Source organism: Periplaneta americana, chromosome 2, assembly GCF_040183065.1.
Source record: "Periplaneta americana isolate PAMFEO1 chromosome 2, P.americana_PAMFEO1_priV1, whole genome shotgun sequence".
In the NCBI taxonomy this organism is placed as follows: domain Eukaryota; kingdom Metazoa; phylum Arthropoda; class Insecta; order Blattodea; family Blattidae; genus Periplaneta; species Periplaneta americana.
This window is the reverse complement of record NC_091118.1, coordinates 147,297,092-147,324,083: the sequence shown is the minus strand read 5'-3', so window position 1 is coordinate 147,324,083 and position 26,992 is coordinate 147,297,092. Positions and strand designations below refer to the sequence as shown.

Below are 26,992 nucleotides of genomic sequence, written 5' to 3'. Positions count from 1 at the left end.
CTCTCAACATTGCCTACACTCAATTATTGCTAATATAATTCAAAGAATGAAATGTAGATAAACTGTCTCTATAACGTGCAAATTTAAAATCAAGAAGTAAAGTAATTAATTTTTAGGGAATTTTTCAGTGCATTATATTATTAATTAAATTGTACTAAGCATATCACTATGCACATGAAGTCCAGCCATAGCAGTTAAGAGAGTCCAAGAGCTAATTGATTTTGGAAAATATAAAGAAAAAATAAGAATGATTTTATAAAATGAAGACGTTTATCAAAATGTTACAATAATAAAATTGTCCACAACTCAAAATTTCAATATGCTAGGATGAGGAGTAAGAAAATAATTTTAACTCTCCGATATACAATTGCTGATTTCTTCCAGAAACTGCCATGGGAATACATATCAATGCACAAAGATGTGGAGATTCCGAATATGTGAACGCTGTGAAAAGGTAAATTTGAACCGCTATTCAATCCATATCATGTATTGCATTCATTCAGGAATTAAAACGAAAAGATAAAGAATAATTTCCAAATTCTGTACGTATCCGCAATGAAATTAAACAAATTGAAATCTAATTTTGGAGACTTTTAAAGTTTCTGGAGTCATTTGTGCTTGACTTTTATATCTTCTGAGGAAATAAGGCAAACAAGAGGTTGAAAGGTTTAATCTGCCTCCATTAACAAGTAAAAGAGATACGAGAGTAGCAGCCTACTAAATAGAGTTGTTACGAATGCTTAAATCCATTTTACTGATCAGCAGTTGTAAATGCCAAACAAGAAACAAAAGAGTTTCTAGCTAAACGTATGAAAAATCATATTCATGTTGGTGAATGAGGGATAGAAAAATGTTATATTTAGAATTTCTTCTCTGTCATTTAATAAAAAATACAGAAAAATAATTACGAAGAGATTATTCAAGAATAGGTTTCATTTTGAGGTTCTATAACTTCAGCTTGGGTAAATGGTAAATAAATTCCTGGAAAAATTTAAGAAGTGCGTTTCAGAGTTATCTGAACCACGAAAGTAGGAAGATTTATTTTGGAGGTTAGATTTATTTAATCAGTTTCGCTTTCTTCGATGTTTTGCTATTCTGAATTTGCCCAGGAAATACTATGTGATGTACCTGTGTTCTCTTAATCTTATGGATATTGATCTGTCTGTGTTACTCATAAATCAGTCCACATTGTCAAAGTGCAGTTCCTGATGTCCAGAAACTTCGATTTAATTTATGGCCAGAGAAAGAACACCAAAATATTTCATCTTGTTTGCAAACTGTTATACTGCCTTAGCTTGGTATAGTTTTAGTTTTACTTTCTCACTACCGGTATACGAAGAGTAGAGACAAAGTAGGCCTACTGTGATACTGCAAAAAAAATAGAAAATTCCAATTTAATAGAAGTTTTCATCATCACTGACACCGAAAAATAGGATTTTACCCAGTATTAAGCTATGTCTGTATAAAAGATTTCTTCTAATTATTGGAATACTTTATTCACAATAATATCTACGAGTCAGTCTATATGGGAATGATTAGGCTACACTTACTTCTTTCTTTCTTTCTTTCTTTCTTTCTTTCTTTCTTTCTTCCTTCCTTCCTTTCTTTTTTTTTCTTTCTCTTTCTCTCTCTCACTCTTTTTCAGTCTGTCCACATGGGAATGATTACACTTCCTTCCTACCTTCCTTTCTTTCTTTCTTTCTTTCTTTCTTTCTTTCTTTCTCTTTCCCTTTCTCTTTCTCTCTCTTACTCTTTTTGGGAATGATTACACTTCCTTCCTTCCTTCCTTCCTTTCTTTCTTTCTTTCTCTTTCTCTCTCTTACTCTTTTTGGGAATGATTACACTTCCTTCCTTCCTTTCTTTCTTTCTTTCTTTCTTTCTTTCTTTCTTTCACTATTTTTCAGTCAGTCCATATGGGAATGATTACACTTCCTTCCTTCCTTCCTTTTTTCTTTCTTTCTTTCTTTTTTCTTTCTTTCTTTCTTTCTTTCTTCCTTCCTATCTTACCCTGCATATCTATCTATGAGTTCCCCTTGAGGGGAGGGGCACGGGCTGGAGACTGTCCTCGCACGTAGGCTCTTGGATGAGCCCATTGAACTACCCGGAATGGAATGGTGTCTAAGCCCTAAGGCCCCCCACGTTACAGATTCCCCTACGGGCCTCCACCGAACTCTCCTATAGCCTACAGAATTTTTTTATCTTTCCTCGTAGACATCACAGCGGTTCCTCAATCACGATCCTACGAGCTACCATGAGGAACCCAGGGCAAGGGAGAGCTCACTGTACATAGCACTACCACCAGCAACTAATGACCACATACCACGGGGTCGAAATTTGGTGGCGGCCCGCAGCCGATTCTACATTGGAGCAAACTCAAAATATGGGAAAGAAACGGACGTAATGATGAAAGAGGAGAAGCGTATAATTATACTTGGAAAAACTGATGACGAAATGAGTCCGAAGTCCAACGCCGAAAATTACCCAGCAATTCTGCTTCAATTGGTTGAAGGGAAACCTTGGAGAAACCTTAACCAAGTAACTTGTCCCAACAGGATTTGAACCCGGGCAAGCTCGGTTCACGATCAGACATGTTAACCGTTACTCCACAGCGGTGGACTAACACTACTTAACGTCTCTTTTATCTGATTTACCACTGCGAGGAGGGAAGGCGTAATCATGATCGTACACTCGACAGCTCACAAATGGGGACCTCTAGTCATGGAATCGGCATGACATAGGGGCAACGCAAAGACATCACAGAACAATCACGAAAGAACGGTAGGTCGCAGTCCCGTGGACACTATGTAAAATATTTCCCAAAAGTTAGAGATATTAACCTTATCTTGTGTTTGCATTCTATCCCTGACAGTATTTTATGAAGGTTGGCGTCAAGATTCTTTGTTTCAGAATGACAAAAGTGGTGATGCAGAGGCTGTTCACTCCTTGGCTACACAAGGATTTCATTTATTATTCGAGTTCTTTAGGAAAAGAACAAGTCCGACTTCTTCGAACTCTGCACGGTTTCACTAATCAGGTGAGTTAATGATTTACATCCTCTGAGCGCTATTCTACATTTATGCTGTACTGTATTTATATTTTCTGTGACAAAGGACAATGAACCAGAAGATAAGGGCACAAACGTTAAAAGTGAGGCACAACAAAAATAATAATGAAGAAGAGTGAATAAAGTGAGAAATAATAGTGAAGTAAACAATCATAAATATTAAAGATAAAGTGGAAATAGTTTAATAAATAAATGAAAAGGGACAGTATAGTGAAAATCGGAAGTATTTTAGTAAAGCAAAGGAAATATGTGAAACTAGAGTAAGGAACAAAATTAGTGTAGAGCGAAATTTAAAATGAAAGTGTACAGAAGGTAAACTGTACATAAGGACAGGGAATGCCTAATAGCGCAAGAATGACCTTCCGACTCTTGTTGTTAGTGATATGGATGATTTTAAAATGAATGAGAAAGGTAAATAAGTGGAGGGACGAGTTTGTTAAAAATAGGTTAGTTTGTATGAACAAGACGGAGAAGAGTGTATGATCTTTTGTAGGTTATGATTATAATACAGTAGTATGAATAGCATTAAGAAAACAGCACAGTTTGAGATGAGAAAAAATAATAAATACTGTAATTATAAGGTTATGGGCAGTCCGTATACAGCAATGTGGTGGCGAACCAGAGTCAGTAGGTATGATGTATGAACAAATATGAATATTTTATATGAGCAACGAGACGAGATGAAATTTGTTTACAAAGATATTTACTAGCGCTCTGCGTAATAATTGAATACATGTGAGCAAAAATTGTCCACCTCATTTTTTAAAACAGGAAAAAGTCTCAGTTTCAAAAATTCTGTAAGACAAGAGCAAAAAATAAATATTACTACTCCGACAAATGAAATTATATATCCAATAGCTGATACATTTCAAGCTGTATAAGCATCAGGATAATCAGAATATTGTCGAGGTATGCCAGCTTTTGATGTTAGATCACTCATTAATTAGTATCCCTTGCAGCCAAGAGATAGCAGCGCTAATCTGGAATTTTCACATTTTGAGGGTTAGACCGTTTTACGCACAAGTCTTCAATTATATTTTTAATTTTTGTGTCGTTAATTACTGTCTCTTATCTTGCTGAACCAACGAGTCGAAGTCAGGAGAAGAAATGTCAAAAGGTAACGAAATGGGGATAGGAGTACGACAAGGATACCCTTTATCACCTACCATGTTCAACATCTACTTGCAGGATTTAGTGAAGAACTGTTTTCTGAACATGAGAGGAGTGATAGTAGGAGGAAGAAGAATAAAGTGCATAAGATTTGCTGATGATATGGCGTTGTTAGCAGACGAGGAGATGATACTAAGGAATATGCTACTCGAGTAGCAGTATGGAATGAAGATAAATGCCAACAACACGAAAATCATGGTCATAGGAAGAAAAGTAATGAAGGTAAATTCAAAAATTCTAAATCAGGCAGTAGGGCAAGTGGACAGCTTCAGATACTTGGGATGTACTGTAAGCAGTAACATGAGCTGTTGCTAGGAAGTCAAAAAAAGGTATAGCAATGGCGAAGGAAGCTTTTAATAAGAAATGAGCATTTTCTGCGGATCTCTGGAAAAAGAACTAAGAGAGAGACTAGTGAAGTGCTTTGTATGGAGTATAGCATTGTATGGGGAAGACACATGGACATTACGACGAAGTGAAGAGAAGCGAATAGAAGCATTTGAAATGTGGATATGGAGAAAGATGTAGAGTGTGAAATGGACAGACAGAATAAGAAAAGAAGCTGTGTTGGAAAGAGTGGATGAAGAAAGAATGATGCTGAAACTGATCAGGAAGAGGAAAAGGAATTGGCTGGGTCACTGGTTGAGAAGAAACTGCCTTCTGAAGGATGCATTGGAAGGAATGGTGAAGGGGAGAAGAGTTCGGGGCATAAGAAGATATCGATGATAGACGACATGGATCATATGCGAAGATTAAGAGGAAGGCAGAAAATAGGACGATTGGAGAATGCTAAGTTTGCAGTGAAAGACCTGCCTTTGGACAAAACACTATGAATGAATTAATCATGCTAAACTAAAACCAAGCACTTAAAAACATAGGAGCAGGCATTCTGAAAATATTCAACACTACACATTCAATTGGGTTTGTGACCATTAAGACGAGGATTGTAATCCCAAGAAAATACTACACACTTATTACTTATCTAAGATACGTAAATAACATAAAAATTCTGATTCTTAACTTTTTACTGTTTATAAAGTTCAATAACGGTACTGTCTTTGTTAAGACTTCAAAATATCTATGAACATTTATAGAGTAGTACTAGTTTTGCTATTCAAAAAATCATTAAAATTTCTGAAAGTATTATTTTTCCTTCCACCATAAATATGAAAAAATTCTGGATAGTGCCTGTGCCCTTTCAAAAGAAGATGTGAAAGTTTTTCAAGATGGAGTATGCATAAAGAGTCGCTTCCCACAGTGCGGCATTTCTACCTATATGTTTTATACAGGGACATCATTTTATTTTTACTTCAATTTTTATTGTACCTGAGTTTTTTAATGTACTTCACTCCCACCCCTTCAACCGTCTTCCACACAGATCCAAGACCGCATATACAGTCATAGTAGCCACAGTACGTTCCAAAAATATGTTCGCATTTTCCAGTGACGAAAGAGCTTTCAATATTGAATCATTTTCGCATAGGTACTGTTGTCCATTTGCCTACGTCGTATCCCGGTTTCCCCAGCCAGCTTTTATTCGCCAGCTAGTGGCTGGGCTGTCTTAGCTCTTTTCTGAGAACATTAATTTCTGTTAGGAATTGGACGTCTACGTAATATTATACAACTGTTTAAAATAACTTAAATAAAAGGGCCTCGTTAAGTAATTAACTGTCACGTGAGTTCCCTCCTTTCTACGACCCTACGACATAACCACTTGGACGGACAGTAGATAGTATGTCTGAGTAATTTTATCTTTTCGGATCGATCAGAAGTGAAGATTGAATTTACAGTACGCAAGGTACTCTTTTATTGAGTAGGTACAGAATTATTTCAACATGAGTTACTAGTACGAAGAACTGGTAATTGGAATTAAGTACAATATGCTATAGTGCGATAATATGCACATTAGAACTGAAGCCTGTATCGAAATGTGTTTAATATCCATATTATGATTATTTTTCAATTTAACTTCATTCTCTACATTGTACGCTAATGTGCTGTAGACAGTATAATGTACACTGCATAATGAATACGTCCACATGGACAGCTCAGTTCGTCAGTAAAAACACTCATTGTTAATACTGTACTGTATTTTGATTAAACAAAAACCTAATGAAAATTATTAAACTCAAAAGCACAATATTTCCTAGTTTACGTAAATGGATGAACTACTTTTCTTCCCTCCTATACCTAGTAAAGTGATTTGTTTGTATATTATGTCAGTATCATCGAACTCCAGTCGTGGAAGGGGATAGCAAACAGCGTTGATCCAGAGGTATAGTCAAGTTAATATAAAAAATGTTAGTAAAAATAAAATGATGTCCCTGTAGAATCAATATACTTTTCTAAGTCTTTGCAACTACTTGGTGAAAAATATGCTTATAAATTGGTCCACATAATTGTGCTAATAACATGTAGATTTCTGGTTTACAGGTTATTAAAGAAAGGAGGACGGAGTACAGAAACAATCGTAAAATAGAAACAGAGAGCAATACACGTAAGTACAGACACTGCTGAATGAGGAAAAACTAACAGTATTGTTTATTATTTCCTATATTCCTGCAATAACTAGTTCAACAGTACATAATTATATTATATACAGAGTGAACCGTAAGTAATATAATTAATTTCAAGAGGTTATTCTTTCAGATATTTAAAAAAAAATTGTAATACAATTTTGCTCGTTTTTGCTTCATTTTCGAAAAAAAATTGGTTTATGTTAAATATTTCATGCGTTTTCATTGATTTAAATCCCAATATATTCAGTCAATTTAAGAGAGCAATGTATTGTAATAATAAATGATTGTAAGATATTTTAGTTTTCTCCTTTAACTATGCAGAAATTTGATCCGAACAAATGTAACATTTTAAAATTTCCTTGCAGAATGACAATTTACATTTTTTTCGGATAAAATTTCTGCACATTTAAAGAATCAAACTAAAATTATTTCAATAATTTATTATCATAATACACAGCTATCTAAATTGACTTGCCATATCAGGAATTAAATCAATGGCTTTCCAAAATCGCGCCATGAAATGTTTCATATAAAACAATTTTTATCTCGAAAATGAAGCAAAAACGAGCAAAATTATATTAAACTTTTTTGTTTGAAATATCTCAAATAATAACCCCCTGAAATTAATGACTTGTGTAATATCTATAAACATATCATATTTGTTCTATTAATTTAACTTTGAACAAGAAAGAGTTTGGACATATACTGTATAGTTCAAATACTTTATTTTTCAAAATTGAATTAGTAGTAAAAATTAATTTTTAGTTCAATCTCAAACGTATTTTAATAGCTGCTGATATACTAAAACCAGCGTTATAGTAGGGCAAGTTATATGATTTTTGTATCTAGAAAGTTTTAGCTTTGAATGCATCAGTTTCACTTATACGAGTAATCCAAGATACAAGAATGAATCCACTTCGGTATGAAAATGCTTGATGACCTCTTATTGTAATCTTATGATTTACATTGCTGCTATTCTTTAAATCTGTGATAGGCCTAATAGTCCAGAAACTTAATACATAGTTTTAAACATTCGAGTAGATTAATAAATTATTCATAGTAGCAAGATTATTCGTGAAGGAGGCTGCATTGACTTTACATCTTAGACAATTTCAGATCTGGTATTTTCAAGAGTGTAATGCGTAGTCAAATTGGTAGGAATTATTGGCACAATCAATAACACACAAAAAATTATCACGTTTTAATACTACTGTAGGCTCTATAGTTGCAACTGTTTTAAAGAAATATAAAAATAAAATGTGAGATACTTAAAAACTCATCATCAAAACAGTATCAGAATGTCAAGAAAAAGATGAATGATTGAGTGTAAAGCAGACATGACATAGAACTCATGCTATTTTATGTTTTTATCGTTAATTAAATTTATTCTGTCCCTGAATGGAAGGGCTTCAGGCAAAATTCTCCGACTACGTACAAATTTGGAGCTAACACAATGAATCCATATCAGTGGCGTAAGTGTACTTAGGCTTGGTCCGTTTTCCATCTACAATCCATACCATCTACCTTATATTCTTTTAATCATAACTAGATCGCGGAATTGAGTGCATTAATACTGTAATTCATTTTGTGATCGAGAGTTAAGACGTAAACTCTCCTCTCTCACCATAATATTGTAAATTTCATTGAACCTAGAACCTCACAGTGAGCTTGCTTGTTATAGTACACAGTTGTGTAGTTTCAAGTGATTTGTTTTTTATTTATTTATTTACTCACCTACTTATTCGCCTACTTACTCATCTATCTATCTATCTATCTATCTATCTATCTATCTATCTATCTATCTATCTATCTATCTATCTATCTATCTATCTATCTATCTATCTATCTATCTATCTATCTATCTATCTATCTATCTATCCATCTATCCATCTATCCATCTATCCATCTATCCATCTATCCATCTATCCATCTATCCATCTATCCATCCATCCATCCATCCATCCATCCATCCATCCATCCATCCATCTACCTACCTACCTATCTATTTCTTTATTTTATAGGTATATTCTAGGAATGTAAATTAATTTGAATTAACGTGTATCCGATTCACTTATTTTAATGAATTAACAATTCTTAAATACTCATTCCCATAGGATCGAATTTTTACTTTCATAATATTCTTCGACTTTCATGCTCTAACATGATACTTGCCGATTGCAGGAGACTTGTTCCGCCTGTTATATCTAAGCAGCTGACATTGACTTTGTCTTATGTGAAGGGAGCAGTGTATTGTATCTGTAGAAATGTTAAGCACTGAACTTAATAATTACAATTACTTCAAAGAATTTGATATAAATAAACAACAAAGAGAAGAAATTGTTGTAGCAAAGGATTATGTTTCCAAGGTAATTAGTAATTTAGAGCATCCAGGTTCAGTTCAAGAAGCGAGTGTTGATCATCTGAAGATACTGCATTGAATGAAATCTGCATTTCCTTATGCATGTAATCTGGTAACCATCTCAGTACATCTACACGCAAGAGCAGCTTTTCCACCTCGATCAGAATAATCGTCAGCGCCAAGGCACGTATTCAAAACGAGAGTCTAACCTGATGCTTCTAGTTTTTTTTTTTAATCATACAGACACTGAATTTGAAAGACTTTCTTAAAATATACGAGGGAGAGTTCAAAAGTAACCTTAATAATTGTTTTATTAATTGAATATGTACAATATATAACTACAAACATTTCATCACTTTTCAACATAGTCCCCACTACGTTCAATGCAAGTGTTCCTGTTATACAGATGTTATATATAATATCTGTGTGTGTGCATGTGTGCGTGTGTGTGTGTGTAGTACTACGATCTACTATGCGAGTCTGATTGTTTATTTATATAATAAGGTTACTTTTGACTCAGCCTCGTATAACAATTTAAAAGAAACAAAAGTACATTTCTGATCATATATATTGAAACAAAAGTACAACATTTCTGATCATGTATATTGAAACAAAATTCAGTGGGCATTTGTAAATCTGAATAGAAGGCACATACATTTAATTTGTAAGCTACCCTTGTAATTATTTTCTAACTTCTGTTAGCATTTTGAGTTTTATATAACGCCATTTTCCGTAATTATTTAATGTTCTGTTAGCATTTAATCTGTCAAAAGTGTAATATTAAAAATATGCATAATGTTCCAATTAAGGCATTTTTACATAACTTTTCCCATTTCACGCCTTATTACTTAAAATTCAATAGCACTTTTGCACGAGACTTCCAATCAAAATATCCAGACCCCTCACCCCGTATTTAAAACTGGTTACGAGCCTGTATTTAACTGATAAACGCAGAAGTTTTTCTTTTGGCAATCTACGTACATACATAATATTAATAAAATCGTTGTACATTGCACTTCCTGATCGTAAAGCAGAAGGTTACATCCACACCGCTATGTAGTCCAGGATCGCATTAACTAGTCAAGTATGAAATTAAGATAGACGGAAGTGAGGCAGACTCAGACTGTACAACCTTGCAATTTCAGTGCTTTGTTTACCTCACAGTTCAATACACGCACTGCGGTACAGAATAGTAAGTACTCCACCTGTATGTAACTTTGAATATTATGACACCCAGTTCCGCTGTCTAGCCGTTAAAAGTCATAACTAGAGTCCTGCGTTTGATTACTTTGAGTACAAGTTAGGTGTACTTCGATTATAGGCCTATTAATTTCGCTTGGAACGGACAGCTCTGACTCGTCTCCCGCTCCGTTTCGTGTGTTTGCATCTGCGTAGTCCTATAAGCACTAACAATGAGAATGTTACTCACGTACAAAATATACTGTAATGTGGATTTAATAACAAACGAAAGCCACCTTATGGACAACAGAAGATTATTCTCACAATAAGTAAAACACATTTAAATTCTAGATAGGCCTTCTTTTTTGTTTCACAATATATCTTTCATCCAAGAAGTAAAAACTAATGCTCATTATTTTTCTCCTATTTACAGAGTTTTTAATATTTAAATTAATCTTTTAAAATTAATAGATATTCGGAATATATATGATAAGACTTTCTTGTGTTAAATTCTAACGTATTTTGTTTACATGTTTCGACCTATTTATGGGTCATCCTCAGAACTGGTCGTTGTTGGTCTTGGCGCCTCTTGTTTTGTTTCCTATGAGGATGTGTTCGTGTGGTATAATGTAGGGTCAAAGAGTGTGTTTGTTCTGAAATTGAGTTGTGTGTTGAGAATTTCGTTGGGGTGTGTTTCCGTGTGTCTGTATATTTAATATTGTTTTAGTTAGAATTTAACACAAGAAAGTCTTATCATACATTTTCCGAAGTGATACAGTGTTAAAAGTTGTGTAATCAAGATGTTAATAGATATATTTTATAAAATTCAAAATGAGTTTAGAAGTAAATAATATAAGTTATTGAAAGGACTGAAGTTTGAAAAAGGTTATGTTTTATTTAACGACGCTCGCAACTGCCGAGGTTATATCAGCGTCGCCGTTGTGCCGGAGTTTTTTTTCACGCAGGAGTTCTTTTACATGCCAGTAAATCTACTGACTTCAGCCTGTCGCATTTAAGCACACTTAAATGCCATCAACATGGCCCGGGATCGAACCCGTAACCTGGTTATAGAAGGCCAGCGCTATCCCAACTGTGCCAACCAGGCCAACTGAAGTTTGAATATTCACGGTTGAAAATGAGTTAATATTCAAATATAGGCCTATAAAATATATTTCGGCCCAAATGTTTCAACTTTTCTTCGTTTATAAATGTTTGTAGTTTTTTTTGTATACACGTATTACCGTCTTTAATGCCAGATTATGAAAAGGCCTACTTCTTTTACACATGAACGTTGAAATTGGACACAGCCTCTGTACGTATACATCCATGAATGAATGAATGAACAAGTAAACGAATAGGTAAGTAAATGAATGAAAAAATGAATAAAGGTATGTATAAATGAAGAGAATAAATAAATAAGTGAATGAATGAATGAATGAATGAATGAATGAATGAATGAATGAATGAATGAATGAATGAATGAACAAGTAAACGAATAGGTAAGTAAATGAATGAAAAAATGAATAAAGGTATGTATAAATGAATGAAAAGAATAAATAAGTGAATGAATGAATGAACAAGTAAACGAATAGGTAAGTAAATGAATGAAAAAATGAATAAAGGTATGTATAAATGAATGAAAAGAATAAATAAATAAGTGAATGAATGAATGAATGAATGAATGAATGAATGAATGAATGAATGAATGAATGAAATACATCACAGTAAAAAATAAAAATTATTTATACTCTCCACTTGCTTCAAGATTCTCTGCACATTACGAATGACTGTAAACGTTTTAAGTGTTTCAACTGAAAATTTTCTCCTTCTTCCTGATAGAATACATTTTCCTCTTTCCTAACGAAGTGCTCGCTACCAAATCCTTCTATTAGAGCACTAATTTCCAAGCGCCTAGATTTGTTTTGTTTTGGCATGTTCACTAAACAGCAGATCTGGAGTGTACACGCCGCGCTATATTCCATACATACCTACACTGTAGCGGATTGCTCGGAGTCTCTAGGTAACCAAACGCAAGACTCTAGTCACAACATCACTAAGACGTAACAATCTACTTCTTTTTAATGTTCATTGTATTGTAAACTTTTCCCTTGTGTATTTTAAATACTATAATCAAACGATATCCCTGCCGGGCATATCATGTATCAATAACTAAATTAAAATGTATAATTTGTCTAACAGGTAGGAGTAAAAGACCAACTTTCCTGGACCTGTTGATTGAGATGTCAGAGAAAGAAGGACTATTGACAGATGCTGACATCAGAGAAGAAGTGGATACTTTCATGTTTGAGGTGATACTCAAATCATCAAAACAAATATATACCTTCTATTTGCCAGAGATTACATTCAATTAATATGAAACTGTATTATGTAAAAGCTAAAGAACTTCATTAAAATATCCAATGGACAACAAAAATATTCCAAATTATATACTCTTTCTATAATTGCTTAGTGTCCAGCATTACTAATAATTTCAAATAAAGGTATTCTCTTTAAAAGGTATAAAGAAGTATCGGGTCGACACCGGACTCCGACCGCATTTTACTAATAATTTCATTAGATAATTTTGTTTTAACTTTCAGGGACATGACACAACATCAGTTGCCATTTCTTGGACTTTGTATTTGCTTGGATGTCATCCAGAAATTCAGGTATTGGCTTCTAAGATTTACAATAAAGAAACAAACTTGTATCCTAGACAGAAATGCACTTTAACTAAAGCATAATCATATTGACTTGTTTTAAAAAGGACTGAATTTTATTCAGATCATTCACTTCTACTATTGTAATTTAATGGTTACTCAATTCTCTATAGAGTTAAAGATTTCCTTTAAATGTTTAAAAATAATGTGGAAATGCACATTGTCAAGTAATAATAGTCTACGGAAAAAAATTTAAGTTATGATACCATAAGACGAGAATAAAATTGAATACTGTTCAATAAATTACGAACAGCTTTTTTTACTTGTAATTATGAAAGGAATTTTAAGTCTATACAACTAAATTTAGATTTTAAAAAATATTGTTCATCGTGGTAAAAGTGTTTAGATTTATTATTTGTTACCTTTTACTGATTTCGTACAACTAGTTTGACTAACTATTCTATAAAATAAAGATAACTACATTCTAAGACATAAGTATAAGTCAAAATAAAGAATATATCATAACAAATATTTACAGTCCTTTTTCGAAGTAGGGCAACAAATACCAAAATTTTTTTAAACTAGTATAGACGTACAAATTTTACTATAAAACGAAGTTATCTTATTACGGAAATCCATGACACTGTTCTCATTAATAATGCAACTTTTCGAGATACAGATTCTAATCTCAAAACAATTAAATAATGGCTAAATCAAATTTTAGTTACATAATGTCTTATTTCATTTTCAGGATAAAGTAGTGGAAGAGTTACACAATATCTTTGGAGATTCTGATCGGGAAGCATTTTACGAGGATTTGCAGAAGATGACGTACCTTGAACAAGTTATTAAAGAAACACTTAGACTGTACCCTAGTGTCCCAGGCTTTTCTAGAATTCTAGATGTGGATACGAAAATAAGTAAGATAAATGTAGTTATCTTATGTATTAAAATTAAGTTGTTATTACTGTAAATTCAGTAACATGTGAAATTAACGATAAAGTTGTAACATGTCTTCGAATTTGAGGTCAGGAGAGTTCGAATTTAAAGCTCGCTATCCTAATGGAATGAACGGAATATTTACAGTATCACATATTGATCTTCCACAGATGTCAAGTTGGTATTTTGAACAGATCACGATATATCGATACAGTTACAGCTAGAGATATGGAAATCCTACCTTTTACTCGCTTTTTGCGTTAGTCCACCTTCCCCACCGCTCCGCTTTGTTCTCGCACTAACTTTGAAGGACTGTGTTCGTTTCTCCGCTTCAGCCAGACAGCAAACTCATGCTTGTACCCACGCTGTGGAACTGACGTGTTTGCAAACCCAGGCATAGCCGTCTTCCCTCCCTTATGTCCTGTTTGAGATAGTTCGTTTACCTTTCGAGTGCTTCAACTGTGTTCACATCTATATCTGTTCACGGTATCCGTTTCGTTCATTCGAGTCTAAGTAGGGTTTTGTTGTACTCATTACTGTCAGAGTTGACTTCTCAATAATAGTCTTTACCTATGTTTCAATCAAATAGTATGCCCATATAAAATAAATTTATAAAACTGTACCATCAAACTGTGTCGTCAAACATGTGAAATATTTTTTTTTACAATTTATGCATAGTGCGTGTAGCATGTTTTTTTTTTTTAATTTTATTTCTTATTATTTGTCAGATCAAAATACAATATTTTACTTCAAGAAATATTATACGCTCTCTGAAACAAATAACGATACTTGCTTACGTTTACTATTATTATTATTATTATTATTATTATTATTATTATTATTATTATTATTATTATTATTATTTATTGATCACCCGCTGTTGACTAGCACATTAATATTAACAACAAATAAATAAAATAAATAAACTTGGAAAAATTAAGAATGCATAAATTATGAAATTAAAAATGAATATAATCTTCCTATTTTAAAACACACATTCCTCTCTCTCTCTCTCTCTCTCTCCTTCAGCTCTCCTCCTCTCCCTTTACTTCCTCACTCCCTCTTCCAACCCTTCTCTTCTCCTTCCCCCGTTCCTCATCTCCCTCCCTCACTCTCCCTTTCTCTCTCGACTACATATTTCTCTTCCACCCAATTCATTTACTACTTTTAACTCCCTGAATGGAATAGTTAATGGAAGTATTTCGCATATGTGAAATTAAATTCAAAGAGCTATTGAAACTGAAATACATTGCTTCTTAATGCTTTGTTCATGGAAATGGAATATATATATATATATATATATATATATATATATATATATATATATATATATATTACATGAGAAGTCCTAAAAGTATACAACTATTTTTCTCTAAATAGAAGACTATTAATTAACACTAAAATTGAAACTTCTGCGTATTTCTTTGTTCCTTTATATTTAAAGTAATTTATAAGTTAAGGCAACATTGAAATTAATCATATTGTACTAACAAGGCTCACCATACAGCCTGCTCAATTTACACATTGTACTATGTCTTTACATAATGTTATGTACGAGTACATATACTTCATACTTCTTACATTATTCAACAATTTTAGGATCTTTAAGCCGTTCATTATGCTCATTTTAAACTTTATTGTCAAGAAATTTTAAATTTTCGAAAATTATACTTATTGAGATTGTTAAAGTTCTCATATGATTTAATTAAATTAATCAAAAATCTCTGATATAAGTTATAGGTATTTATGGATGTATTAAGATGGCTTTCAGCGGATGTAAAACTTATGAATACCTTCGTTTGTTGCAGAGAACTATACTATTCCAGCTGGAACATGTACGCCAATATTTCCATTTCTCATTCATCGAAATTCAAAAGTATTCCCCAACCCTGAAGAATTCAACCCAGACAATTTCCTACCCGAGAAAGTACGCAGCAGACATCCGTTTTCTTATATCCCATTCAGCGCAGGCCCCAGGAACTGCATAGGTAAAGTTTTGACGATTTTATTATACGTTCTTATATAACAACTTTTATTTAAAAATGAGAGAAGAAGCACGCATTTAACATGCATGCTTAAAACGTATTATTGAGAAACCTTAATCAGCATTTCAAAGGACTCACTGCAAATTCTATAATTACAACTATTTTAAAATAATTTTGAATATGTTAATGTTTAAATATTTGTTATTGCTAAATTAATTTGTCTCTCTATTCCCTAAGTTAATTATCTTCATAATTTTAAAAACTTTATCAACATTATTCTGGATCTTCGTGGTTATCCTTATTAGAGTGCAGATTATTTTTAATAAATCTTTCATCATGAGAACGACACTACAAAATAATCTGAATTAAGTAGTCGTGTACTTTTGTACTACGAATTTATACAAAATAAATTTTTACTGGTCCCGGCACTGATTTTAACAAGACTGGTTATAAAAGGTTGTCAACTCCTGAAACTAAAGAGGCATTAATGTAACGACTTTTAAATATGAATGCGTCCACCGCTGTGGAATAGCGGTTAGCACGCCTGACCGTGAAACAAGCGGGCCTGGGTTCAAATCTTGGTTGGGACAAGTTACCTGGTTGAGGTTTTTCCGGGGTCTTCCCTTAACCCATTAAGAACAAATGCGGGATACCTTTCAGCGCTGGACTCATTTCGCTGGTATTATCACCTTCATCTCATTCAGATGCTAGATAATCACAGCAGTTGAAAAAGCGTCGTAAAATAACCCACTAAAAAAATATGAATGCATCTACTCGTAGAAAGAAGTAAATGTTTAAGATAACATCTTCAATCTACAAACTAACCCACTGCGGTGACACTGAGTGGTCAGACCTCCAGCCTATCACGTAGGCTGCCCGGGTTCGAGACCCGATCAGGTGTTTGATTTTTCAATGAAAAATAATGACACTTGTGACGGACAAGGTCGCAGTTGGTGTGTTTCTCGGTATTCTCCTGTTTTTCCTCATATTTTTTATTGTGTTATTTTGCGACGCTGTATCAACATCTAGGTTATTTAGCGTCTGAATGATATGAAGGTGATAATGCCGGTGAAATGAGTCCGGGGTCCAGCACCGAAAGTTACCCAGCATTTGCTCATATTGGGTTGAGGGAAAACCCCGGAAAAAACCTCAACCAGGTAACTTGCCCCGACCGGGAATCGAACCCGGGCCACCTGGTTTCGCGGCCAGACGCGCTGACCGTTACTCCACATTTTCCCCATATTAAGCATCTACATCATTTCGTCAATACTTCTCAATTTTATCATCACTCCATAGCATTCCCCGATCGCCGATTGGTGATACACGGAGGGTGCTGGCCTACGGACGAGGGGGGTTGCTGCTCGAAACCTGGGTACGCAGCGAACTTTAGTGTATCAGCCGTTTTGGGTCTGGGAATGCGCCTAGTTTGAGGGTTAGCGCAATAAATCGTAACAGGTCTCAGTGATGGGCCATAGTGTCCCCCCTCCTGTAAATTCCATTCCATTCCATTCCAATCTACAAACTGAATCTGCACGTTGGATTATTAAGTAAGTCACCATTATTGAGTTCGATATGGTATAGAATAATTTGTCCAAAGATAATTTAATGAAATGTTCACCAGGTTTTTGTCTTGTATGTTCATCTACTTTGCCAATGATGATAAAGTTCATCCTCATAACGTGTCACATGCAGTACTATGGGGAAGAGAGCATAGTAGAAAATAAACTTCAGAATACATATAGATTTCAAGACTTCATATTTGTATTACTGTCGACAAAATATTTAACTCTGTAACGGTGGGTTGGGTCTAATGGAAAGGTCTACTTTTAATGTAGCTAAAAATGAAAATTAAAGAAAAAATAAGTAGGCCTAATAGTAAAAATACATAAAAGACTGAAGAAAAAAGACAAAAACTAAACAGACAGCTTTAAAAGTTCGATTCTAGAAAACGACGTCATTAACAGTTATGGCATTTGACGAAGTTTTCTAAGAAATTACCAGAGCGTTTTTAGGCATTAATATTAATAATGTAGTAGAAAAATTTCCAACACCTCAGTAAACGGTTCTTGGAATTCCTCTATGTTCACGTAAAAAAATTGTTGATAGCATGCTGAAAGTTCACTAAAATTGCTGAAACGAAGAATTAGCTAGTAGTATTCTGTTACAGTACCTAATAAAATTAAATTTAATTTAATATAGTCTTGTGTGGATTTTATTCACAGGTCAGAAATTTGCAATGTTTGAAGAGAAGGTGGTCTTAAGTTCTGTGTTGAGGAAACTTAAAGTAGAATCGCTTGACAAGAGAGAAGATGTTCCAATACTTTTGGACATGATACTGAGACCAAAGTATGGACTCAGACTCAAAATATATCCAAGATCATGAGCTTATGAAACCGTAAGCAATACGTTTCAATTTGAAGAACATTGTATTCTAACTATATTTATCTGAATAAATTTCTGAACAGCTACTTTCACTGAATAATTTCAAGGGAAAAATTGTTCCGAGGCCGGGTGTCGAACCCAGAGCCTTTGACTGAACGCGCCAACGCTCTACCAAACGGACTACCCGGAACTCTACCAGACCCAGCCTCAATTACTCCCTTTCTATCCACATATCTCAAGTGGGTTGACAAGAATTCAGAGATCAGCATTGAGTACACACCAAGATGTGTGCTTTAAATTTGTGGTTTTCTGTTAAACAGTGACGTGTATTATACAAATCTGGCTTTCAGGTATAGCTTGCCTGTAAAGCTGACTTAAATAATTTCAAGATAAAAATTGTTCCGGAGTCGGGTATCGAAACCGGGACCTTTGGAGGAGCACGTCAACGCTCTACCGACTGAGATACACCGGAATTCTACCAGCCTCAGATTCGATTATTCCCTAATCAATTATTGACACAAGCTCAATTATTCCCTACTCAGTTCGACAAAATGAATAAATTACGTAATTATTCAGACTTTACTTATCTTCAGGTACTGTCACCCTGGATAGCACAGGCGGTATAGTACTAGCCTTCTGTGCCCGAGGTTGTGGGTTCGCTCCCGGCCTAGATCGATGGCATTTGACTGTGCTGAACGGAAAATTGTGAGAATTTGTTAATAAATATACGCAAAAGTCAGACTAATTCCAGATCCCTAATTTTGCGAAAATATTACGTACAGGAAGGTTACGACAAAGGCATTAATATCAGTGAAAACATTAATAGAATAATGTGGATTTTAGTAGATACGTCCCATGACAAACGTGGTCGTTGGGGCTATGGATGTAGGAAATTCTAAAAGACTCTACCTTCTTATAAGTCAAGAACTGGATTAAGTAATTCATCTACAATAGTTTCGTTATTTAACAGTGCCTTGCAATTGCTATGGCCTTCAGATGTATAACAAATTACCAATATCAGTTAATGATCCAGTCTTTTACATGGTCAAGGCAGGATACGACCTTAAAACCAAATAGAAAAAAAAAATGATTCATGTTATTTGCCTCTCCCACGCCTCTCACAGAATTGCGGAAGAATTACGATCTCATTTTCCAAACGTTGACCGACACACATCCAATGTGAAGAAAGTGTTTGTAAAATCACCTTCTCGTATGTCAGCATTCAAGAAACAACGTGCTGGTGTACCTCTGCATCCATCTCTTGTACTTAAGCGAAGGGATTTCTGGTTGGCAGCGTGCAGTTATTGCAACAATTTCGCTAATCTTCAGGAAGTGATCAAATCCTTTAACAGTGACAACGCTTTTTAATAAGAGAGTCAGAAGATCTGAGTGACCCAGTTATAGGAAGCAAGTTAAAAACATTGTCACATTATGGATTGAATACATAGAAGAATCAAGGGGGAAATAGTATGGGAAGTATTACACGTACTTAATAGCGTGCAAGATGAAACAGAACTTATACAAAACAAAATTAAAATATTGAACAAAAACTATGGCCACAGTGCTCTGAGTGAGTTTTCTAATGTAATTTCTGGTCCGGAATGTGCGTTACTTGAAATCGATTTAGGTATTAATGAAGTAAAAAGCTTCACATATGCACCCGTTGTTTCAGTCGATGTGGAACGAAGCTTTTCAGCATAACATTTTTATAAATTCTAACTTCCATTATTATTATTATTATTATTATTATTATTATTTTTTTTTTTTTTTTTTTTTTTTTTTTTTAGATCAGACTGGACAAACTTTTCAAACGAAAAATAAGTCATTTCCCCATTGCGTTTAATTTCCTCCCGAATGTGATTTATATTTGTTACTGTTGCTCCAAGATATTTTAATTTTTTCTACCTCTAAAGAATTTATTTCCAATTTTTTCGCTCTATGTTTTAGTCATGAGACTATATACTTTTTATTTTCGAAATTTATTTCCAAACCCATCTCTTCATTAGCTTCAAGTAAAATTCCAGTGTTTTCTCTGCAATTAGTTTTAAATGAAACCCCAATCACCATTAGAAATTTATATTTCAAATCTTATCCGCTCAAAATATTTAATACTTTTGCAACAATTTAAATTGCTAACACCACGTACGCAACCCCTGCTTTACTTTCTCGCAAGAAGCTATTTTTCCACAATTTATAATATTCACTCAAATCCGAATACCTACAGTATGAGAGCTGGAACAGGATGTGTCCTGGAATATTCCAAGGATAATGGATCTTTCACATTAAAATGAAAGTACAATTGTAAACAATTTATTCTTAATCAAGGAAGAAGTTTAAAAGAACAGTATTAAAATAGTAACGTATACCGATATTCTTACAACTTCATTACAAATAAGCTCATTTCTTGACAGTTTTACTTACATGCACAATTAAAGATTTTTTTCACTACTACACTACCATGTAAATTTTACACATTTAATATTTAAAATTTGTATTAAGAATTTGCGTAAATTTACTTCAATATTTTATCTAGGAAGACAAATATCACAACCGATTGCCATCTGCTGAAGCAACGTGCGTCGTCTGTGTTGAAGTGCTTGGCTCTGGAATTGAATGCTCGCTGACGGACGAACTGTTAGACTTGGGAGCTTCTTTTCCAGAAGAATCGTCTGGAAACAAGAAAAATTTTAATTTTATTTTATTAACAAATTTCTGCATTATACTAGTAGCAAAGTAGCACGTGATCAACCTAACCATTTTCTTTCATAACCGCTAATAAAGATATCCGCATTTAGAACCAAGTCCTACGATCTACATTGGGAACTGCCTGGTTCCGGAAATTTTCGAGTCAAATTTCTACTCCAACAAGACTGTTTAGATGTATTATATTAGAGTACAATTTTTTTCCGAAGATGACCAAGTTAAAGCTCAACTCGTTTTATGTAGAAATTCGTGAAGTTTAGTTTCATTATGTAAATCACTCTTCAAGGCATTTACGAGTATTAAATTTTGGAATTACAAACATTTTGGAATTTTTTCAATCTCGCTTAAACTAAACAGTAACAGTAGCAACAGTATTTTACAGTTTCAGCAAATTTAAGATAACAATTTCAACCAAGTTAGTGTAATTTCTTTATGTATCAATGCAAGTGAAACTGCCCAAATAAATCTAAACTTAATCAACCTGTTCAAATATAGAAGCCAGTATTTGAATCTTTTTTTCCTGTTTCAGGGGCATGAATAAGATCTTATATTCACTTGATTTTATGTTTATGCTTTTCTGAAGTACTTTTGTGCAAGAAAATATTTTAAATTCATTCTGTTGAAGTGTAATAATATATTGGAACAAGTTACTTCTGGCCATATGCGTATTGTTTGAAATTAACTTATCTCATCATTTAAGACTAATCTTAATTGTTTGTAGTTCAACCCTCCAGTAGTCGCGCGCTCAGATGTAACGTTAGTGGTCGCGTGGATCCATATTACAAGTTTTTTTCACAATTTTTAACTTTTCTGGTTAATTATTAATGATTACACATTAACAGTCACTGTATTCACATTTTCAAAATTCACAAACTATTTAGTCAAATTACACAAATGATGTAAAACCAAATTCATAGACTGAGAACATCTATGCGGAGCACAGACGCGATTCAAGAACGCACCAATTTAAGCGCCAAGAAAACCACTCCTTTAACACTCGTCAGTTACTAGTTAGAAAGATATAAGAACATAACACAGTAAGTGCTGCCATCTCGTATCACCAATCATGAATTAAGTATTGGTTCACTATCGTGATCTACGCGACCGCTGGAGGGTTGAATTCCTTTGAAATTCTTTTTACTGGAAATCCGTTCAACTAAATACGTAATGTCACTTTGTTAATTATTTTGTACAAATAGAACAAGTTTCATTTTTTAGAATTACCATTCGGATTTGACCAACTTTGTACACTTCTCAGTATTCAAAGTATTTCGTAGTAATGAATGTTTTGCTTGATAATTCCAAAACCGTTTACGTATTACAAAGCAAGATTCAATAAATCAATTTTTGTTTGTTCCTTTGACTACATTTATAAACTTACGAACCTCGTCCATTGTCTTGTTCAATAGCAGGTGCTGCTGCTGCTGCTGTCCCTTGCACCTCTTCATGAACGGAAACTATACGTTGCTTGTATGTGTTGAACTTTCCATCAAGACTACGAATGTAGTCCAATGAGACGTCCATTTTGGGAGCTACTTTATCGTCCAAAATGATCTGAAATATTCAATTTTTACATACTCATATTCATGGGACGAAAGTTTCACTCAAGACTTGTAGCAATGAAAGTTTATGGGTACGCATATGCTATTTTACCTTTTCTTTTTGCAATACATAGCGTAGGGACCGTGTCATGGAGTCCAATCCCAAACAAAGATAATGATCTGTCTTTTGGATTGTTTTTGAAACAATGGGAACAGCCTGAAAAAAATTATAGATCAACATTTTGTTATTACAGTACAATTTTAAGGAAAGTCCACTCATTTTTCTCCCAATTCATCACAGTAAGCTAAATGGATCTAGTACACTTCACAGAAAAAGTTACGTAACAGCGAGTCCTATTTAACTGCAATGAATTTCGGCAAAATCTATGCTGAACGTCAGTGCAATGAAAGGAGAGATATTTTGAGAACTAAGTTCGTGCAGAAACGTCACTATGTAACAAATGAAAGTGAATTTAGCAATTATAAAACTGAAGTAATTATACGAAATCTAAATAGATTATAAAAATTAAGTTACTTTAGTAATTAAGCTTCGAGGAACTAGACGAAATGAAAGCCTGAAGTGAAATTTGTAAGTTCTTTATTTTCGTTGTCAGAATTTAGGAGGTAAATAATTTTATTATTTTAGCAAAATTTATTAGATACTCTGACCACTTCGAATTTAAAATCTCTTTCCGCAAATATTTCAAACTTGCGACCATGCAAACCTGCATTATAAATTTATGTAATAGTAAGATTTTAATTTGAACTCTGAATTTAATTTTTCATTCCGCATTTCTGTAGAAATCAGTTCCAAAACGAATATAACTTTCACAAAATATCATTGAATGGACCTATTTTGAAGGTTCTTTACACTGCTATCCAATTTAGACTTCCTAGTATAAGTTCAGTTCAAACAATTTTCTTACCTTGATGTTTGAATTAATATATTCCATCACGTGCCACATCTCTACATATATATTCTTGACGCGGATGATGAAAGTGACGTTTTCTTGGCGTTGTTGGATGCCACCTATTTCGTCCTCTGGTTCTTGTTCTAGTGCTATTCGACAAAGAATTTTATAACAATGTTTTACTCAAGTCCATTTACAATAATGGTGAACTGATTGAATGACAAAATTTTGTCTATTTTAGAGGTCGAGTTGTGTTATTTTCAGGACAAATTCTTTCAGCAAGTTTAACTGGGAACACATTAACATCTTTGTCAAAAATAAAGTCTAAAATCTTGTAACACCCAAGTATGAATTTACTTTACAAGATTCCATAGAACTCCGATACGAAATATTTTGATACAATTAAGATTGGATGATTGTAGTATCACACGTTCTATTCAAATCCGAAATAGCTCCCGAATATTTCTGCACATTTTAACTAACATACCAAACTTAATCTTCACTGGAAAGAAACTTACCAACTTCTTGTTCTGCAATACGTTTTTCGATGTAACCCAACATTTTCACTAATCCTCTTACACCAGCTTTCAAGGTTTCCACAAATATTACAGCCTTATTCAGGAACACCTGTAAACACAGTTACGCATTTTTATTTTTCACGTTTTCATATTTAACTACAAATTTACTAATTATGCATTTTCAAATTTGTTCGCTCAAAATTTCAGAACATTCTGCAGACTCACTTCAATTAAATACGTATACAAGTTACCTCTGGTATTGCCAGCATCTTCCCATATATCCTTAACACGAAAGATAGTCCAAAAAGTAGAAGATTGTCCACTCCTTGAATTGGTTTTCTGAAAGCTTTAAGGACTGGGGCAAACATTTGCACCATTACTCGGCAACATTTTTCCATCGTTGTTAAAGGACGCTTTAAGAAAAACCTATTTGATTCCTGGACAGAAAATATTTCGTTAATTCATATACCATACACTAAAACAATACGTCTAACAACTGTACATAAAATCTATCCCTGTAACGAAAAATCTATAGAGCAGTTCAACTTACACAAAAATTAATTTTTGCAGTTCAAAGCTTCTAACAATTCTACAAATTGCTATGTTTTATCTAGGAATGAAATCTGAACTGATTTCTAATTTAACACAAGACCCATTAATATAAAATGGCCAATACGCAATAATATTCCAACGGACTACCGTATTGACCCGAATATAAGCCGCACTTTTTATTCAATTTTCAACTACAAAAAATCAGGGTGCGGCTTATTCGCTACCCATGCTTTTACATACGTGTTAAAAAAATTACGGTATGCTCCTTTGCAACAATACAGCTAGCGTTTGTAACCGAAATTTACAGCATTTCATGACGCAACAATGCGAACTATTACCTGGCGTAAAAATTTTGTTCAATTATTGTTTCGTAAGCTTGTATATTTGAGCTCGTTTTCAGTAAAAAAAAATTGGATACTGGTAAGAAAGTCTATTTCACGCTGATATGAATGATCATTTAGAGCGAAAAGCATCCTCACGCTAAGGAATTCGGTGTAGTTAGATGCATACTTCAAACTTGCAGTTGTTGCGTTATGCCAAAACCACAACTAACAGAGGCCGGAAGAAATTATGGATTAGACGAATTAATTTGCAACGTTGGATTTTTTTCAGAAAAAAAGGCAGTTTTAACGGGAAAATCGTTCAAGGGCACAAAATGTGACATATCCGGAATTTGAAGCTAGGATTACTACGTGCAATATAAAAGGAAAGATGGGATGCCTATTTCACGAGAAATAATCCAACTGAAAAAAATAGAGTGATGAAGCGAATACTAGCAGTGATTACGGTAAATAAGACAATAATGGTAACGTGTTAGATGCCAGTGTGCTGTACCATACGTTAGGGAAATATGTAATACATGTATTAAGAAAAGAAAAAAAACATTTCTTCCCTTAATCAGAATGCGGTTTATATTCGTGCATAAACCTTTTTTTTTTTTCTCTTTGCCCCCTTTAATAAGACTTGGTGCGGCTTATGTCCAGGGGCGGCTTATTTTCGGGATAATACGATACATTGAAATTAATCTCATGAAATTTGATTTCACTAATAAGATTTCACACAAACAGTTCTCATTCATAATTAACGATATCCTATTTCTTTAGCCTCGTGGTTCAAGTTTAGTGAAAACTTGTGTCAAAAGTATGAAATTATAGCCGCAACACCATTCTAAATTTATTTCATTTGCGTAGGTTCATTTTCAGTTGAAAACGTTAAATTCATTTGCATATAGTTGAAGTACAACACGAGATCGCAGAAAAAACATTTCTTCTAAATTAATTCGTGAGGTGACTAATTTAAAACAACTTAAATTACGAAAGTAATTCGAAGTTTATGACAGCTTATCAAGAAAATTTAAGATTTTTGTTTCATCGAGACATTTCGAATAAAATTATCAAGTTTACGAACAATTTTATCACAATCTCTCAAATTTGCGGTTTATCTTGTGCACCGGGCATTGTTAGTGTCAATTTAAGTTCTTCACTGTTGGAAAAACTTCCAATTGTTTGTCAAAGAAAATTCACTAATTTAAGTCTTCTTCCGAGAATATTTATGAATATAAAAGACTTTCCTCCGTACTTCATTTAACTGATTAATATAGGCTAATCTTCTATTGGCTAATCACAAAATAATATACCGGACCGATACTATCTGTACAGTTTTGTAAATATCAATTTTACCCTCCTAGTTCTAGTCACTTCCAACCGTCCTATTAGAAAATAAATATGTCATGACCTCTTTTCCTGCACTAGTCCGAATTAATTTCGGAAAGGTGTAGATTATATTACTGGCTGAAACATCTTAAATATACAATAACACACAAGAAATGTGTATACCGAGGAATGTTTTACAAAATGCTAAAAATAAGCCAAGTCAAGATACTGAAAACTTGACTTTGAATCTCAAAAAGTCAACAAGTTTGACGTAAAATTACCATAATGTGTGAATGAACACGACTTCCAGCATCCAGAGCCATCTCAACAGAAGGCAACTTCGAAATGCCCTTCACGAACTTATTTGGGACTGGCACTTGCTCTGGCTGGGCAGCAACTTGGGCGGCGTTATCTTGCTCTTGTTCAGCGTCAACCACAGGCTCCTGGTTAGGTTGAGAGGCTCCATTGTTTTGGACACCTGCAACTGCATTGTTTACAGCTTCCTGAACTACGCTTCCAGCCTGGGCTGCGCTTTGAACTACTGGTTCATGTTGAGCTCCCACATCTGTATTCAGAATTTTATTCAAAACGTCCATAGTCTGTTTCCACTATATTATACGCCTGAAACAAAGAAAGAACATTCATTTCTCAACACTGAACGGAATTCTGGTAATTAGGCAGGAAGTGTCGACCAGGCAGCCTCATGTTGTAAATTATTTAGGAAAAGTATGTGTCCAGGAAATATTGCGGGGAGCAGTCACGTATGTAGGCCTACACAAGCATGTGAAATACCAATATGCAGCAACAAGTGCTTGTACTACCGGTATATACGGGAGTGAGAAATATGGCTGCCTAGCCAAT

General features: G+C 33.9%; 2 protein-coding genes across 2 annotated transcripts in view; one reads left to right on the top strand and one right to left on the bottom strand.

Annotated features, from left to right (window-relative positions):
- The window catches only part of LOC138695196 (uncharacterized), an 80,166-nt gene extending 61,826 nt beyond the window's left edge, over nucleotides 1-18,340 (top strand). The window contains exons 19-26 of the mRNA XM_069819655.1: nucleotides 385-454; nucleotides 2,908-3,034; nucleotides 6,650-6,728; nucleotides 12,488-12,597; nucleotides 12,889-12,957; nucleotides 13,700-13,868; nucleotides 15,696-15,875; nucleotides 18,095-18,340. Of these exons, the coding sequence (XP_069675756.1) occupies nucleotides 385-454; nucleotides 2,908-3,034; nucleotides 6,650-6,728; nucleotides 12,488-12,597; nucleotides 12,889-12,957; nucleotides 13,700-13,868; nucleotides 15,696-15,875; nucleotides 18,095-18,255 (965 nt within the window). The 3' untranslated portion in view covers nucleotides 18,256-18,340. The remainder of the gene's footprint in view (nucleotides 1-384; nucleotides 455-2,907; nucleotides 3,035-6,649; nucleotides 6,729-12,487; nucleotides 12,598-12,888; nucleotides 12,958-13,699; nucleotides 13,869-15,695; nucleotides 15,876-18,094) is intronic.
- A 2,212-nt stretch (nucleotides 18,341-20,552) lies between these two features.
- LOC138694681 (uncharacterized) lies at nucleotides 20,553-26,727 on the bottom strand. The gene is made up of 7 exons (XM_069818659.1): nucleotides 26,413-26,727; nucleotides 24,179-24,364; nucleotides 23,928-24,036; nucleotides 23,425-23,558; nucleotides 22,611-22,715; nucleotides 22,343-22,511; nucleotides 20,553-20,923 (listed from the first exon to the last, which is right to left on the bottom strand). Exons 1-7 carry the CDS (start codon nucleotides 26,725-26,727, stop codon nucleotides 20,799-20,801), a joined length of 1,143 nt encoding a protein of 380 aa, XP_069674760.1. The 3' UTR covers nucleotides 20,553-20,798.
- Between the last annotated feature and the right edge of the window lie 265 nt (nucleotides 26,728-26,992).

Coding starts and splice junctions, on each gene's coding strand:
- LOC138694681 (XM_069818659.1), bottom strand. CDS start 26,727: ATGGACGTTTTGAATAAAATTCTGAATACAGATGTGGGAGCTCAACAT. Junction 24,037..24,178: donor AGATGCTGGCAATACCAGAG/GTAACTTGTATA, acceptor CTGTGTTTACAG/GTGTTCCTGAATAAGGCTGT. Junction 22,512..22,610: donor ATGTATTGCAAAAAGAAAAG/GTAAAATAGCAT, acceptor TGAATATTTCAG/ATCATTTTGGACGATAAAGT.